The 19278-nt window shown below is 38.2% G+C and overlaps 1 protein-coding gene across 2 annotated transcripts in view; it reads right to left on the bottom strand.

Annotated features, from left to right (window-relative positions):
* The window catches only part of SLC26A8 (solute carrier family 26 member 8), a 152886-nt gene that overhangs the window by 55453 nt on the left and 78155 nt on the right, over positions 1–19278 (bottom strand). For both annotated transcript variants that reach the window (XM_057494044.1, XM_057494045.1), the window contains exon 2: positions 7905–8044. In XM_057494044.1, the coding sequence (XP_057350027.1) occupies positions 7905–8044 (140 nt within the window). The remainder of the gene's footprint in view (positions 1–7904; positions 8045–19278) is intronic.

Below are 19278 nucleotides of genomic sequence, written 5' to 3'. Positions count from 1 at the left end.
TAAGATAACTAATGAAGGTGGCTACACTAAATAACAGATTTTCAACGTAGACAAAACAGCTTTATATTGGAGGAAGATGTCATCTAGGAGGAGAGGAGAGAAGCAGAGTCAATGCCTGTTTTCAAAGTTTCAAAAGACAGTCTGACTCTTTTGTTAAGGGCTAATGCAGGTGGTGACTAAATTGAAGCCATTGCTCATTGACCTTTCTGAAAATCCCAAGAATTATGTGAAATCTACTCTGCCTAGATAGCACATCTGTTTACAAAATGGCTTACTGAATATTTTAAGCCCATTGATGAGACCTACTGCTCAGAAAAAAAAATTCCTTTCAGTATGTTACTACATATTAACAATGCACCTGGTCACCCAGAAGCTCTGATGGAGAAAATTAATATTGTTTCATGCCTGCTAATACAATATCCATTGTGCAGACCATAGATCTAAGAGTATTATTTAAGAAATACATTCATAAAGTTATAGCTGCCATAGATAGTGATTCCATTGATGGATCTGGGAAAAGTGAATTGAAAACCCTCTGGAAAGGATTCATCATTCGAGATTCTTTAAGAACTTCAATGATTCATGGTAAGAGGTCAAAATACCAATATTAACAAGTTTGGAAGTTGATTCCAACCGTCATGGCTGACTTTGAGGGGCTCGATACTTCAGTGGAGGAAGTAAGTGCAGATGTGGTGGAAATAGCAACAGAACTAGAATTAGAAGTGGGGCCTGAGGATGTGATTGAACTGCTGCATCTCATCAAACTAGAACGGATGTCGAGTTAGCTGCTGCTTATGGATGATCAAAGAAAGTGATTTCTTGAGATGGAATCTCCCTTTGGTAAAGATGCTGTGAAGATGGTTGAAATAACAATAAAGGATTTAGATATTCCATACACATAGTTGATAAAGTGACAGCAGAGTTTGAGAGGATTGACAGATTTTGAAGGTTTTTACTGAGGATAAAATGCTATCAAACAGCATCTCCTGTTCAGAGAAATCATTCATGAAAGGAAGAATCAAATGGGTGGCAAACTTCATTGTTGTCCCATATTAAGAAATTGCCACAACCACCCCAACCGTTAGCACCCACCACCCTGATCAGTCAGCAGCCATCAACACTGAGGCAAGACCCTCCACCAGCAAAAGGATTACACCAGCAAAAAGATTACAACTAGCTGAAAGCTCAGGTGCCAAAAAAGCTAATGACTTTTTTAGGAATAAAGCATTTTAAAATTAAGCTATGTACATTTTTAAAGGCATAATGCTATTGCACACTTAATAGACTCTTAATAGTGGGTAAATGTGACTTTTATATGCTCTGGAAAACAAAGAAATTCATTTGACTAGCTTTATTGTGATACTTGCTTTATTGTGGTGGTCTGGAACAGAAAACACAGAATCTCTGAAGTAAGCCTGTATAAGGGTCCTCCATATTGTGGTGAGTTGCTTGAGACTGCCCATCTTTTGTGTATTCCAATATATGCATATCTATTTATTCCTTCTACTTTTGATGGACATTACCTTAAACAATATAGCTTTATATTAAGTCTTGATGGCTGGAGGAGCAAGTCTTTCCATGTTGTTCTTGTTCAAAAGAATTTGACTGTTAGTTTTTTGCACTTATACATGCATTTTACAATCTGCTTATAATGTTCCATTAAAAAATTCTGTTGAGATTCACATTGATATTGTAATGAAACTATAAATCTATTTTGAGAGAACTGAGATCTTTAAATATTGAGTATTCTAACCCATGAATACATTATCATTCAATTAGTTTAGGTCCTCAGTTAATATAAGTAAAATGTAATTGCTCTATAGAGGTCTTGAACACCTTAGTTTTATTACAACTTATTTCATATTTTTTATGCTTTGGTAAATGGTATCTTTTAAAAAATTTCATTTCCTGCTTCCTCTAAGTATATAGAAATATAATTTATTTTTATACACTAATCTTGTATCCAGCAACCTTGGATTGAATAAAATCTTATTAATTATATTAATTTATCTGTAGATTCTTTTGAGTTCTCTAACAAAATAATCAACATCTATGAATAATGAAACTTTATTTCTACCTTTATAATCTTCATGCCTTGTATTTATATTTCTTGCCTTAATACACTGTCTATTATTTCCAATATATTGAATAGACCTTGTTTACCCTTGATAAGCAATATGTAGCATGAAGAGGAAGTCTTTTGAAATGTAGGATTTCAGGTAATTCACCAACACAGAGAACTACTTGGTAGTTCTGAGAACCAGAACTAATTTACCAACATAGAGAACTACTTGGTAGGCTGAGAACTAAGTTGTCTAGTCTCAGTTAAACTTAGGCTGTGGATAAATAGAGGGAAACCAAGTTTCCAAATTTCCAACACCTTAGTCATTTAAAAAATTTTGAACTAATTTTAGAGTTACAGATAAGTTCAAAAATAATAGTTTCCTTATATCCCTTACCTAGTTTCCCCTAATGTTAACATCTAATATAATCTTAGCATATTATCAGAATATGGAAATTGACAATAGGAATGAACTAAACAAGAGACTTTATTTGAATCCCATCAGTTTTCCCACAAATTTACTTTTTCTGTTCCAAGATTCTATACAGAATCCTACCTTCCATTTAGTTGTTATTTCTCCTTAGTCCTGCAATCTGTAATAGTCCCTTAGTCTTTACTTGTTAGTTCTTGACTTTGACACTTTGGAAGAGTACTAATAGATTGGTTGTTTTGTAACTATTTTGTATTTGTTTGTATATAGAATACTGTAGAATATTATAGAAATTATGTCCTTCATAGTGTATCTTATCATAAGATTTGTGATCTCTTTATGTCTTACTACTGGTGATGATATAGCATTGATCACCCGGTAAGGTGGTTTCTCCCAGGTTCTCTACTGTAAAGTATTGGAGTAGTTAATAAATATTTTCAGGTAGATATTTTGAAACTGCAAATCCCATTGCATAGTTTGGAAACTTTCACCCACTAATTTTAACTTTGGTCAGTGACTGTGGTGTTTCCCTAATGGTGATTTTCTTTTTTCTTTTACATTTATGAATTGGAACTCTACGATCTAGCACCTTTTTTATGTCTTCATCATGTAGTACTTTTGTTTCATTTGAAGAAAATTATTAAGTTGTTAGGCTTGCCTATTCAAATGTAAGGAATAATTTTGAACTATTTACACTAGAAATTATTTCATTATTCACACTACTTAAAATAGCACACCATTCCTTAGTCAGTTAGCAAGAGTGCTTGGATTTATTAATTCATATAGTTATATAATTATTGTTATTCACAAACATTTTGAGTACCTACTACATGCTAGATACTATGCTAGATGCTAGGTGTACTGATATATCTGAATGTCATTTTTATTTTGTTACCAAATTACACTGATGACTTGATAATTTAGCAATGGGATGTCCTCAAATTGTGACCATAAATGAAGGAACTCTGTTAAATGTGGGAGTCAGTAGAGGACTCACAGTTAAAGCATCAGTGCCAAGAGTTCAGGTCTCTCATTTCAGCATCACAGGAATCCTCTAGAGACTTTGATACTTTTGTATAAATGAATGTATGCATGCAAATGGATCATTTTGATATGTAGCTGCCACATGGAAATCGTAAAAGGTACTCCTTTAATCAGGGAACACAAGGCTAGTTCAATATTTAGAAATCAATCAATGCAATCAACCATAATAACAGCCTAAAGAGAAAAATCATATTATCATAGCCATATGTGCTGAGTCTAAGCATTTGACAAGATACAACATCTGCTAATGATAACTCTCAAACAGATGGAAACTCCCCCCACCTAATAAATGGCACCTATAAAATCCCTACAGCTAACATCATACTTAATGGTAAAAGATTAAATGCTTTCCCCACAAGATCAGAAAGAAGGCAAGATTGTCTATTCTCACCATTGCTATTCAACAGGACTGGAGGTTTCAGCCAGTACAATAAACAAGAAAAAGTCATAAAAGCCATTCATATTAGAAAGAAAGAAACACACTATCCTTATTCACAGATGACATGATTGTCAATGTAGTACACCCCAGGGAATCTACAAGATTCTTAGAACTAATAAGTGAGTTACAGGATACAAGCTGAATGCACAAAAAACAATCATATATCTATATGCAAACAAGGAACAATTGGAAACCAAAATGTTTTTAATGGCTATATACAGTATCGCCTCCAAAATGATCTGTATTCTGAAAACTACAAAGGTGATGAAAGAAATCAAAGCCCTAAATAAATGGAGAGCAATACTGTGATGATGGATTGAAAACAACATAATAAAGATCAATTTTCCCCAAAGTGATCTATCGATTTAATGTAACAACTGTCAAAATCTCAGTAGGACTTTCTGTAGATAATAAACAAGCTGATTCCAAAATTTATATGGAAGAAAAGATGAAACAATTTTTAAAAAGAACAAAATTTCCAATGTTTTACTTAAAGTACTATCCAATTTTGAGACTCATTATAAAGATTACATTAAGCAAGACATGACCTTGGCAAAGGGATGAACTTATGGATCAGGGGAACAGAATAGAGTTCAGAAATAGAACCACAAAAATACGGCTATTTGATTTTTGCCAAAAGGGTAAGAACAATTCAATGGATGATAGCCTTCCTTAAAAATGATGTCGATGATGCAATAAAAAATAAACTTTGACCTAAATTGCACATCTTATATAAAGATTAACTCAAAATGGATCATAGAGCTAAATGTAAAGCATAAAACTATAAGATTTTTAGGAAAAAAACATAGGAGAAAATCTTTGTAACCTGGAGTTTAGGTGAAGAGTTCTTATGTATGATAGGAAAAGCACAATCCATAAAAGAAAAAAAAAATTGATAAATGGGACTCCACCAAAATTAAAACCTTTGACTTTGTCAAAACCTTTTGCTTGTGAGGGCCAGAGACACCGTCAAAAAAATGAAAAGATAAGCATCAGACTAAGAGAAAATAGTTAAAAGTCACAAATCTGATAATGGGCTTGCATCCAGAATATATAAAATATTCCCCCAAATTAACAATAAGAAACAAAAATTCCAGTTACAAAGTGGGCAAAGGACTTGAGCAGACACTTCACCAAAGAGATATGAGGATAGCAAATAAGGACATGAAGAGATGTTCAATTTCATTAGCCATTAGGAAAATGCAAATTGAAATAATGATAAGATACCACTACACACACCTTCTAGAATGGCTAAAATAAAGGATACTAGAAACTAGACCTCAGCAAAATTAAAAATTAAAAATTTTGCTCTGTAAATACTCTGGTAAGAGGATGAAAAGACAGGCTACAGACTGGGAGAAAATATTTGTAAAACACAGAAGACAAAGGATTAATATCTAGAATATACAAATAACTAAAAATTCAACAGTAAAATGAAAACAATCCAATCAGAATACAGCAAAAGACAAGAAGAGCCATTTCATTAAAATATATAGATAGAAAATTAGCATATGAAAAAACAGTAAACATCATTACCCATTAGAGAAATGCAAACCGAAACCACGGTGAGATCTCACCAGGCACTTACTAGAATGTCTAAAGTGAAAAGTAGTGACACCACCAAATGCTTGTGAGGATGCAGAGCAACTGGATCACTGGTAGGAATGTAAAATGACGCAACCACTCTGGAAAACAGCCTGGCAGTTCTTAAAAAAAACTGAACCTGCAATACTACACAATCCAACAATTGCACTCCTGGACATTTATCCCAGAGAAATGAAGACTGTGTTCACTAACCTACACACAAATGTTCACAGCACTTATATTTGTGGTAGTCCCAAAGTGCAAACAATCCAGATGTCCTTCAAGGGTGAATGTTTAAACAAACTGTGGGGCATCCACACTATGGAATACTACTCAGCAATAAAAAGAAATTAACTATTGATATACAAACAACCCAGATGAGTCTCCAGAGAATCATGATGAATTAAAAAAAAAAAGTCCCTAAAGGTATATACTATATGACTCCATTTATATGACATTCTTGAAATGACAGCATTTTAGAAATGAAGACCAGATTAGTGGTTGCTAGAAGTTAAGGAGGGTATGGGGAGGGGGGAGAGGCAGGTGGGGATGACTGAAAGGGCAACACGAAGGATCCTTGTGGTAATGGGAATGTCCTGTATCTTGTATCCATGTTAATATCCTGGTTGTAAGATTTAACTACAGTTTTGCAAGATGTTACCATTGGGAAGTGGGTAAAGGACACAAGGAATCTCTCTGTCGTTTCTTGTAAATGCATGTTAATCTGTAATTATCTCAAAATGGAAAGTTTAATTGAAAAATACTGACAATATTAAGTGCTGACAAGGGTGTGGAGGAACTAGAATTCTCATACATTGCCAGTGGGAATGTAAAATGGTAGTAGGTACAGTCCCTCTGGAAAAAAGTTTGGTAGATTCTTATGAAGTTAAACATACACTTACCATATGACCAACAATACTCCTGTGTATTTACGTTAGGGAAATTAAAACTATGTTCACACAAAATCCTGTATGTGAGTATTCATAGCAACTTTGTGATAACCAAAAACTTGAATCAAAATGTCCATCAATGAATGGATAAACAAACTGTGGTACAGCCGTACAATGGTATAACTCAGCAATCAAAAGGAACAAACTTGATGCATATAGCAATGTGAATTGATTTCAAAGACATAATGCTGAATTAAGGAAGCCAGCCTTCTAAAGTTACATACAGTCTGAGTCCATTCATAGAAGACAGAACGATGGGGACGGGCCAGGTGTTAGAGGTCAGGGTAGGATGTGACTACAAAGGGATGGCCCAAGAGAGTTCTAGGGCTGATGCAACTGTTACATATCTTGATTGTGGCGGTGGTTACACAAATCTGGACATGTGTTCAAATTCATAGAACTATATACCAAAAGGGGAAAAAAGCCAATTTTACTGTGAGGCAATTAATTTATCTTTTAAAAAGCAATTTCTTTTCTCCAGCTAACAGTCTTGTGCCACAGTGGCATCATAGGTACTGCCTGCCCCTGTGGTTGGCCCCTTTTGTGGTTTGCATGACCTGTACAATCACAAGTCTCAATCCTGCCTAGAAGAATAGAGGAATAGAGGTGTTTAGACTTTGTAGGGAATTGTGAACTACTGTGAGAAAAGGATCAACAGAATCCTTTCTCTTTCTCTGTGGATAAATTTGATCTTGGGTTAACTTTCTAGCTCTGTTTCTCTGGAAACCTGATACCTGTGGAATGTCAGTTGTGTTACTAGCCAACACTGGTTGGGGTAAAAATGAGCCTGATTAGTATACTCTGTTTGTACCAGGAAGACTGTGAACAAAAGATAAATACCCAGCGGGAAGCTCTAGCTTTGAGCTCTCTGACCACAGTGACTCTTGTAACTGGGCATGTTGGCTGTGGGACTCTGGAAGCAACAGTTGTGGTAATTACAAGAGATGTTGGTTCCTATTTGGGAAATGAAGCTTCTAAAGCCCAGAGAGCTCCCATACTTATCTGTGTGGTCTTGTTGTCTTATATCTTAACTGCCACTTGGAAGACCAAAGAGTAGCCCCTGAACTGCTCTGTGTGTGACTTGCTGAAGAGATGCTAGCATGCTGTTTCATTTCCTTCACCTTTCTAAGTAAAACCAATGCTAAGTGAGGTCTGTTGTAGTCATGTGACTATGAAAAATGACCATGAGTGGGCATTGCAAGTACTTGCAAAAGAATTCAGAAACTAAACTGAGTCTTTTGGAACCACCTTGGAAGAGTTAGAAATTTGGCAGGGAGGGGTACAAGTGATAATGATGTGAATAGAATTCACACAGCACAAGTGATTTTTACTCTGGGCAAGTGGACGAGGTCTGATATATTACTTATAGGTGAAAAGGCTTAGAATCTTCCTTACCTTGGGGAACTTGCACAATGCCAACACTTATACCAGCAAGTAAGTCTCCAAGGAGCCACTCCTTGCATCGATACAAACACATCCATTCTAGGAAGGGAAAGGTCATAAGCATGCATCTTAGGAACTTATGCCACGAGCAGCTGTGAGAAAGAAAAACAGACTTGATTCGCTTCTCCAAAGAAAAAGCCCACATAGCCAGGGAAAAGCACAGTGCACACTTCTTCTTCCCATATAGCAGCACTTTTGACATTTTGATATATTGGAGTGGAGGATTCTTTGTTGGCGGGCAGTCCATGCAGGATGTTTAATAGTAGCCCTGGTCTCTACTCATTAGATGCCAGTAGCACCCCTTCCCCAAGTTGTGACAACCCAAAGAGTCACCAGACATTACCGACTAAATTGGCTCTAGTTGAGAACCACTGCCATTATATGACAAGAACTAAGCCTTGTAAGTCCAGCATACAAATCAGGTCCGTTTTTTTACAGGATGTTTGGAAAGAATTAAACCTACCTATTTCCCAGTAAGAAAATGGGGCTGTTACTGCTCTCTCTTGATAAAGACAGTTTTTTGAGATGTGGTATTGGTGGGTGGTGGGGCAATTAGCACATTCACATAGTTCCTATATACTAAATTTTTACCAAACATTAATTCTATGAGGCTTTGGCCTATAAGTTGTAGAAATTTGTAGAAAATACAGAATATGTCCTATATTCCATTTTAAGGAGTTAGCCATGGAAAGAAAAAGAAAAGATGAAAAACAATAAAATAAGGCTTTATTATCCTTTAACTCGGTAGATCTCAATCAGAAGCAGTTTTGTTTCCCAGGGGCATGTAACAATGTCTGGAGACATTTTTGGTTGTCAGAGCTGAGTGAAAGGATGCTACTTGCATCTAACGAGTAGAGACCAGGGCAGCTGCGGACCCCCCTACAATGCAAAGGACAGTCCCATACAGCAAACAATTTTCTGACCAAAACATCAGTGATCCTGACCTTGAGAAAACCTTTTAATCATCTAAAACAGCAGAAACATCACAAATCAATCAATCAACAACACTCATTTGTTTTTAAATCGTGTTTTGCTATTTACATTTTAGTACGGGCTGAAAGCAAAGAGTCTGAAGATTTTTTCATATATGAACTGTATTTGGATATTTGGCAATAGCAGTAAATATAATGTGAGTGCGTGCAAGGCTAAAATGTGTGCTCAGAAAAGAATTTCGCATATGTTTGACTTATACAACTATGAGCACTACTATCTCTAAGAGAACGAAGGCCAAATAAGTGTAAATGATTTTCCCAAAGTCAGAGTAGTAAATGTGGGCAGAGCTGGGGCTAGAAACCAGGGCTTCTGATTCCTAGTTCAGTGTTCCATCCACTCTATTACCACCACAATGACTATTGACCGCTGTTAAAGTCTGCTCAGGAGGCAGGAGCAAGACCATTGGCTTGGAAGGAAGGCCACATCGCTATTTTTGTGAGAGCCCTCGTGTGTTAGGCAGGTGCGCAGAGTGTGATTTCCAATTATGGCCCTCTCTCGGGGAGGGGAGAGCATGGCATTGGGAAGAGATGTTCTTTCATCTGATCCGGTCTCCCCTTCCCTTCACGTGCCACCATCGGCAGTCCTCAAAGCTCTTTGGCGTGGCAAAAATCACAGTGGACAAGGAATGATGAGGATCTAAGACTGAAAGGAATCAAGGGAGGAGTCAGAGGGATGGAAATTGCAGCCAGTGGGGGAATAACACAAGCATTTTGATGAATCTAGATTTTAGTTAACGCATCTTAAAAGTGAGGCACGTAAGAGTCAATGGGAAAACAGGAGATTTTGACAAGAAAGGGAGTATTTGCTGTTGCTACCTAAAAGGGACAAAAAGAGGAAAGAGATGAATGAGGTTTTCTGCAGAAAGGAAGAGGTGGAGTTAAAAGTTTTTTTGTTCCTACTAAAAAAAATCCCCTATTTATAGGGTGCTTTCAATTTACTAAGTGCTTTAGAAGTGCTCTTTAAATCCTCACAATCACCTTACTAGGTAGGTGTTGTTATCACCCACATTTGACAGATGAGGAAACTGAGGCACAGTAGGACTGGATAGCTTACCTAAGGTCACTCAATTGGGAAGCAGCAGAACTGATTTAAAAGCAGGCAATCTGGGTTCTGAGTCTTGCTCCTGAACACAGTGTTGTATTACCTTTCAAGTTAAAATTCAGACGCGGATGTAACCGTGTTTTAGAAATAAGGAGTAAGAACTGCTGCAAAAGTCCAGGAGGCAGAAGAGGGTATGGATAAGGGAGGTGGAGGGGAATTAGGCAGAAATTTCTTTGGTATCGCCTATTTATAATGAGGTATAAGTCAGGAAAAAACTGTCCTTTGTAGAGACAAAGCCCATGTGGCCCTCAAATATCCTCTTTGACGTATGACCTCTGACCCGTCCAGAGCAGAGAAAATGAGAGTGTGACGTAGGACTTGGGAGGGACATCCAAGACCCTAACTTGCAAAAGGCAGGATATGGACAAAGCAGAATGCCTCAAAGAGAGGAAGGTCTGCAGTAGGGCCATGTGGAGGCCTTCCTCACTGGTCAGCCAACACATGCCAGTTGTGGGTGATAGATCAAGAGACCAGAGGGACTAACAAATCCAGAGTTGAGTGAGGACAACTTGAGCAATTAGGGTTAACATTATGATGTATGTTACAGAGGATTCTTAATGTGAGGTCTATGAACCCCCAGGGGATCTGAAGATAGAATTCACAGAGTTATGTGAACTTAGGAAAAATTGTACCTTTATTTTCACTAACCTCCGAACTGAAATTTAACATTTCCTTCACTAAATAGCACTGACCAAACCACAGTAGTCTCAGCAGAACTTGACATTGTCACCAATAGAAATCACAAATATTTTCATATTGCATTAAAATTGCTACAAGTATCTTAAAATATCATTTATATTCATCACTAGTTGATTATGGTAGTTATTAGATCCATATTATTAAATAATATAAATTTAGTATTTTTCTTATTTTGATAACTACATTTCAATATATCTGGTGTCATTTATGATCCTATGCATTTTATGCATTAAAAAAAATTCTGGCCAAGACCATTCAATGGAGAAAGAACAGTCTCTTCAACAAATGGTGCTAGAAAAATGGGTGCATGGAAAGAATTAATTCAGATCATTACTTCACACCATAAACAAAATTAACTCAAAATGGATCAAGGATTTAAATTTATGAGCTACTACTATAAAACTTTTAGAAAAAAACCAAGGGTAAAATCTTCATGATCTTAGATTTCACAATACTTTCTTAAATATGACACCAAAATCACAGGCAACAAGACAAAAAATAGATGAACTGTATTTCATTAAAATTAAAAACTGTTGCACACCAAAGGACACTAGCAACAGAGTGAAAAGATAAGCTACAGAGTGGGAGAAAATATTTGCAAATCATATATCTGATAAGTGTTCAGTATCCAGAATATATCAAGAAGTCCTACAAATCAACTACAAAAAGATAAACAACCTAATTTCAAAGAGGGCGAGAATTAAGTAGACATTTCTCCAAAGAAGATACATAAATGACCAATAAGCACATGAAAAGATGCTCATCATATTTAGTTATTAGGGAAATAAAAAAAAAAACCCAAAACCCAAACACAATGAGATACCACTTCACATCTCCTAGGATGGCTATATCAAAAAAATTGAAAATAGAAGGGGCAGAAGATGGCGGCGTGAGTAGAGCAGCGGAAATCTCCTCCCAAAACAACATATATCTATGAAAATATAACAAAGACAACCCTTCCTAGAATAAAGACCAGAGGACACAGGACAATATCCAGACCACATCCGCACCTGAGAGAACCCAGCGCCTCGCGAAGGGGGTAAGATACAAGCCCCGGCCCCGCGGGAGCCGAGCGCCCCTCCCCCCAGCTCCCGGCGGGAGAAGAGCAGGCAGAGCGGGAGGGAGACGGAGCCCAGGACTGCCGAACACCCAGCCCCAGCCATCCGGGCCAGAGTGAAGGGCGCTCGATACTAGGAAAACAGGGCAGCAAGAACAGTGAGCAGGCACTGGAGGCTGGGCGACAGAGGACATAAGAAAAGCGCGCGACCATTTTTTTTTTTTGCTTTTTTGCTGTTTTGTTCTGGCGAGCGATTTTTGGAAGTCTTAAAGGGATAGGGACCCCAATACTAGGGAAACAGGGCAGAAAGACCGGTGAGCAGAGGCCTGAGGCTGGCACCGCAGAATAAAGAAAAACGAACGACCACCTTCTTTTTTTTTTTTTAATTAAAAACTTTTTTTTTTTTTTTAATTAAAAAAATTTTTTTTTCTTTTTTTTTGGTGGGCGTTGTTTTGTTTTGGCAGGTGCTTTTTGGAAGTCCTAAAGGGGCAGGGCGGGTCACCTAATCCAGAGGTAGGGAATCCGGGATCTCTGGGCACCCTAACCCCTGGGCTGCAGGGAGCAGGGAGGCCCCTTACGGAGATAAATAGCCTCCCAGCCGCTCCTGCTCCAACCCGACTCCACCATTTTGGAGTAGCTGCCCGAGCCAGGCCACGCCCACAGCAACAGCGGAGATTAACTCCATAGCAGCCGGGCAGGAAGCAGAAACCCTGTCTGCGCGCAGCTGCGCAGCACAAGCCACTAGAGGCCGCTGTTCTCCAAGGAGAGGAGGGCCACAAAACAACAAGAAAGGAAGTCCTTCCAGCTGTCACTCGTCCCAGTTCTGCAGACTATTCCTATCACCATGAAAAGGCAAAGCTACAGGCCGACAAAGATCACAGAGACAACACCAGAGAAGGAGACAGACCTAACCAGTCTCCCTGAAAAAGAATTCAAAATAAGAATCATAAACATGCTGACAGAGATGCAGAGAAATACGCAAGAGAAATGGGATGAAGTCCGGAAGGAGATCACAGATGCCAGAAAGGAGATCGCAGAAATGAAACAAACTCTGGAAGGGTTTATAAGCAGAATGGATAGAATGCAAGAGGCCATTGATGGAATTGAAATCAGAGAACAGGAACGCATAGAAGCTGACATAGAGAGAGACAAAAGGATCTTCATGAACGAAACAATATTAAGAGAACTGTGTGACCAATCCAAAAGGAACAATATCCGTATTATAGGGGTCCCAGAAGAAGAAGAGAGAGGAAAAGAGATGGAAAGTATCTTAGAAGAAATAATTGCTGAAAACTTCCCCACACTGGGGGAGGAAGTAATCGAACAGACCACGGAAATACACAGAACCCCCAACAGAAAGGATCCAAGAAGGGCAACACCAAGACACATAATAATTAAAATGGCAAAGATCAAGGACAAAGAAAAAGTGTTAAAGGCAGCTAGAGAGAAAAAGGTCACCTATAAAGGGAAACCCATCAGGCTAACGTCAGATTTCTCAACAGAAACCCTACAGGCCAGAAGAGAATGGCATGATATATTTAATACAATGAAACAGAAGGGCCTTGAACCAAGGATACTGTATCCAGCACGACTATCATTCAAATATGACGGTGGGATTAATTCCCAGACAAACAAAAGCTGAGGGAATTTGCTTTCCACAAACCACCTCTACAGAACATCTTACAGGGACTGCTCTAGATGGGAGCACTCCTAGAAAGAGCACAGCACAAAACACCCAACATATGAAGAAACGAGGAGGAGGAACAAGAAGGGAGAGAAGAAAAGAATCTCCAGCAGGTGTATATAACAGCTCAATAAGCGAGCTAAGTTAGGCAGTAAGATACTAAAGAGGCTAACCTTGAACGTTTGGTAACCACGAATTTAAAGCCTGCAATGGCAATAAGTACATATCTTTCAATAGTCACCCTAAATGTTAATGGGTTGAATGCACCAATCAAAAGACACAGAGTAACAGAATGGATAAAAAAGCAAGACCCATCTATATGCTGCTTACAAGAAACTCACCTGAAACCCAAAGACATGTACAGACTAAAAGTCAAGGGATGGAAAAACATATTTCAAGCAAACAACAGTGAGAAGAAAGCAGGGGTTGCAGTACTAATATCAGACAAAATAGACTTCAAAACAAAGAAAGTAACAAGAGATGAAGAAGGACACTACATAATGATAAACGGCTCAGTCAAACAAGAGGATATAACCATTCTAAATATATATGCACCCAACACAGGAGGACCAGCATATGTGAAACAAATACTAACAGAACTAAAGGGGGATATAGACTGCAATGCATTCATTCTAGGAGACTTCAACACACCACTCACCCCAAAGGATAGATCCACTGGGCAGAAAATAAGTAAGGACACGGAAGCACTGAACAACACAGTAGAGCAGATGGACCTAATAGACATCTATAGAACTCTACATCCAAAAGCAGCGGGATATACATTCTTCTCAAGTGCACATGGAACATTCTCCAGAATAGACCACATACTAGGCCACAAAAAGAGCCTCAGAAAATTCCAAAAGATTGAAATCCTACCAACCAACTTTTCAGACCACAAAGGCATAAAACTAGAACTAAACTGTACAAAGAAAGCAAAGAGGCTCACAAACACATGGAGGCTTAACAACACGCTCCTAAATAATCAATGGATCAATGACCAAATCAAAATGGAGATCCAGCAATATATGGAAACAAATGACAACAACAACACTAAGCCCCAACTTCTGGGGGACACAGCAAAAGCAGTCTTAAGAGGAAAGTATATAGCAATCCAAGCATATTTAAAAAAGGAAGAGCAATCCCAAATGAATGGTCTAATGTCACAATTATCGAAATTGGAAAAAGAAGAACAGATGAGGCCTAAGGTCAGCAGAAGGAGGGACATAATAAAGATCAGAGAAGAAATAAATAAACTGGAGAAGAATAAAACAATAGCAAAAGTCAATGAAACCAAGAGCTGGTTCTTCGAGAAAATAAACAAAATAGATAAGCCTCTAGCCAGACTTATTAAGAAGAAAAGAGAGTCAACACAAATCAACAGTATCAGAAACGAGAAAGGAAAAATCACGACGGACCCCACGGAAATGCAAAGAATTATTGGAGAATACTATGAAAACCTATATGCTAACAAGCTGGGAAACCTAGGAGAAATGGACAATTTCCTAGAAAAATACAACCTTCCAAGATTGACCCAGGAAGAAACAGAAAATCTAAACAGACCAATTACCAGCAACGAAATTGAAGAGGTAATCAAACAACTACCAAAGAACAAAACCCCCGGGCCAGATGGATTTACCTCGGAATTTTATCAGACATACAGGGAAGACATAATACCCATTCTCCTTAAAGTTTTCCAAAAAATAGAGGAGGAGGGGATACTCCCAAACTCATTCTATGAAGCTAACATCACCCTAATACCAAAACCAGGCAAAGACCCCACAAAAAAAGAAAACTACAGACCAATATCCCTGATGAACGTAGATGCAAAAATACTCAACAAAATATTAGCAAACCGAATTCAAAAATACATCAAAAGGATCATACACCATGACCAAGTGGGATTCATTCCAGGGATGCAAGGATGGTACAACATTCGAAAGTCCATCAACATCATCCACCACATCAACAAAAAGAAAGACAAAAACCACATGATCATCTCCATAGATGCTGAAAAAGCATTTGACAAAGTTCAACATACATTCATGATAAAAACTCTCAGCAAAATGGGTATAGAGGGCAAGTACCTCAACATAATAAAGGCCATCTATGATAAACCCACAGCCAACATTATATTGAACAGCGAGAAGCTGAAAGCATTTCCTCTGAGATCGGGAACTAGACAGGGATGCCCACTCTCTCCACTGTTATTTAACATAGTACTGGAGGTCCTAGCCACGGCAATCAGACAAAATAAAGAAATACAAGGAATCCAGATTGGTAAAGAAGAAGTTAAACGGTCACTATTTGCAGATGACATGATACTGTACATAAAAAACCCTAAAGACTCCACCCCAAAACTATTAGAACTGATATCGGAGTACAGCAAAGTTGCAGGATACAAAATCAACACACAGAAATCTGTGGCTTTCCTATATACTAACAATGAACCAACAGAAAGAGAAATCAGGAAAACAACTCCATTCACAATTGCATCAAAAAAAATAAAATACCTAGGAATAAACCTAACCAAAGAAGTGAAAGACTTATACTCTGAAAACTACAAGTCACTCTTAAGAGAAATTAAAGGGGACACTAACAGATGGAAACTCATCCCATGCTCGTGGCTAGGAAGAATTAATATCGTCAAAATGGCCATCCTGCCCAAAGCAATATACAGATTTGATGCAATCCCTATGAAACTACCAGCAACATTCTTCAATGAACTGGAACAAATAATTCAAAAATTCATATGGAAACACAAAAGACCCCGAATAGCCAAAGCAATCCTGAGAAAGAAGAATAAAGTAGGGGGGATCTCACTCCCCAACTTCAAGCTCTACTATAAAGCCATAGTAATCAAGACAATTTGGTACTGGCACAAGAGCAGAGCCACAGACCAATGGAACAGACTAGAGAATCCAGACATTAACCCAGACATATATGGTCAATTAATATTTGATAAAGGAGCCATGGACATACAATGGCGAAATGACAGTCTCTTCAACAGGTGGTGCTGGCAAAACTGGACAGCTACATGTAGGAGAATGAAACTGGACCATTGTCTAACCCCATATACAAAAGTAAACTCAAAATGGATCAAAGACCTGAATATAAGCCATGAAACCATTAAACTCTTGGAAGAAAACATAGGCAAAAACCTCTTAGACATAAACATGAGTGACCTCTTCTTGAACATATCTCCCCGGGCAAGGAAAACAACAGCAAAAATGAGTAAGTGGGACTATATTAAGCTGAAAAGCTTCTGTACAGCAAAAGACACCATCAATAGAACAAGAAGGATCCCTACAGTATGGGAGAATATATTTGAAAATGACACATCCGATAAAGGCTTGACGTCCAGAATATATAAGAAGCTCTCACGCCTCAACAAACAAAAAACAAATAATCCAATTAAAAAATGGGCAGAGGAACTGAACAGACAGTTTTCTAAAAAAGAAATACAGATGGCCAACAGACACATGAAAAGATGCTCCACATCGCTAATTATCAGAGAATGCAAATTAAAACTACAATGAGGTATCACCTCACACCAGTAAGGATGGCTGCCATCCAAAAGACAAACAACAACAAATGTTGGCGAGGCTGTGGAGAAAGGGGAACCCTCCTACACTGCTGGTGGGAATGTAAGTTAGTTCAACCATTGTGGAAAGGAGAATGGAGGTACATCAAAATGCTCAAAACAGACTTACCATTTGACCCAGGAATTGCACTCCTAGGAATTTACCCTAAGAACGCAGCAATCAAGTTTGAGAAAGACAGATGCACCCCTATGTTTATTGCAGCACTATTTACAATAGCCAAGAATTGGAAGCAACCTAAATGTCCATCAATAGATGAATGGATAAAGAAGATGTGGTACATATACACAATGGAATACTACTCAGCCATAAGAAAAGGGCAAATCCAATCATTTGCAGCAACATGGATGGAGCTGGAGGGTATTATGCTCAGTGAAACAAGCCAAGCGGAGAAAGATAAATACCAAATGATTTCACTTATCTGTGGAATATAAGAACAAAGGAAAAACTGAAGGAACAAAACAGCAGCAGAATCACAGAACTCAAGAATGGACTAACAGGTACCAAAGGGAAAGGGACTGGGGAGGATGGGTGGGTAGGGAGGGATAAGGAGGGGAGAAGTAGGGGGGTATTAAGATTAACATGCATGGGGGGGTAGGAGAAAAGGGAGGGCTGTACAACACAGAGAAGGCAAGTAGTGATTCTACAACATTTTGCTATGCTGATGGACAGTGACTGTAAAGGGGTTTATAGGGGAGACCTGGTATAGGGGAGAGCCTAGTAAACATAATATTCGTCATGTAAGTGTAGATTAGTGATACCAAAAACAAAGCAAAAAAAAAAAAAAGGGCAGTTCCTGTGTGGTAACCTCCAACGAGTTCTACACAAGGGTATAAAGGGCATATAAAAGTGTAGGCAAAGGGTCTGTTTGTGTTTATACAGAGGATCAAAGCCTAATTGGGCTACCCCGAAAATGAACTAAGATACGATATGAAAAAGAACTTCCAACATCTGCACTCTCTGGAAGACTCATGGCAGAAGATGATCATCAAAAAACCCCAACAAAGATCCACGCACTGCTACAGCTGTAGATGCACTCATCCCACCAGTTCCTGGACATGCCATGGGAATGAGGAAGGAGATATCTAAGCTGGCCTGTGCATAGTGTAAAACAACAAAATTGGACTGGATCTATACTGTTGGAACTCAACCAAGAATTTGGAGAAGTGCAAATTGTAGCGCTCCAAAGTCTTACAACTACAAACTATTTACTGTTAAAAGAACATATGGCATGTGAACAGTCCCCAGGAATGGGTTGTTTTAATTTGTCTGATTTCTCTCAGACTGTTCAAGTTCAGTTGGACAATATCCACCATATCATAGATAAGTTTTCACAAATGGCTAAGGTGCCTAACTGGTTTTCTTGGTTTCACTGCAGATGGCTGGTAATTACAGATATGCTTTGGTTATGTAACTATACTCCTATTATGTTAATGTGTGTGTGCAATTTAAGTAGTAGCTTAAAACCTATACATGCTGAAGTTACTCTACAAGAAGATATATCAAAGAAATAATCAATCCTCCCATGTTTTCTTCCGCCTGCTACTTCTATAGCTTTTCTTCTTCCTTCCTAATTACAACCCTTAAATAGAATTCGTGCCTCATATCAAATTTACCGAGTATCATAATTCTTCCAAGTGGTAAAGATACCTCAAGACAAATGCTGGGCATAGAAGCCACAGGGCATAAATATGCAAAGAAGTAAAAAGCTAACTTTATCAAACAATAAGGCTTCTCTCTCACTTACCAACTTCACATTTCCCTGTATGGCCCCGGAAGATGACTGGTTAGCCAGAGACGGGTAAGATTCCTCAAGGGAGGAACAACCTAAGACAGGCACAGTCGCAGGGGGGCCATCAGGTGAGAAATTGGGGATCAACAGAGGTGAGGCTTAGAACCTCACCCCCCCGTTCTGAGAGAAATCTTCTGCATACGTGGATGTTTTATTGCCCTGGTCTAGCTTGGATTAACACATAGTCTACAGGCACACACCTGATCATCTACATGTGCTCTCTTACAACACTAAACTATGTTTTCTACCTTTATCTTGTATCTACCTACCACTTCAGCATTTTATTAAAAATAATAATAATAAAGAGAGAAATGTGGTATCCACATATAAATCAAGTATAGAAACCAAATGAGTATTCATATTTGAACTGACTGTTTAGAGTTCATAATGCATGAACAAAA

The sequence above is a fragment of the Manis pentadactyla genome, chromosome 16 (assembly GCF_030020395.1).
Source record: "Manis pentadactyla isolate mManPen7 chromosome 16, mManPen7.hap1, whole genome shotgun sequence".
Taxonomy (NCBI): domain Eukaryota; kingdom Metazoa; phylum Chordata; class Mammalia; order Pholidota; family Manidae; genus Manis; species Manis pentadactyla.
Note: the sequence above shows the minus strand (reverse complement) of the source record. Positions and strands in the feature narration are given on the sequence as shown.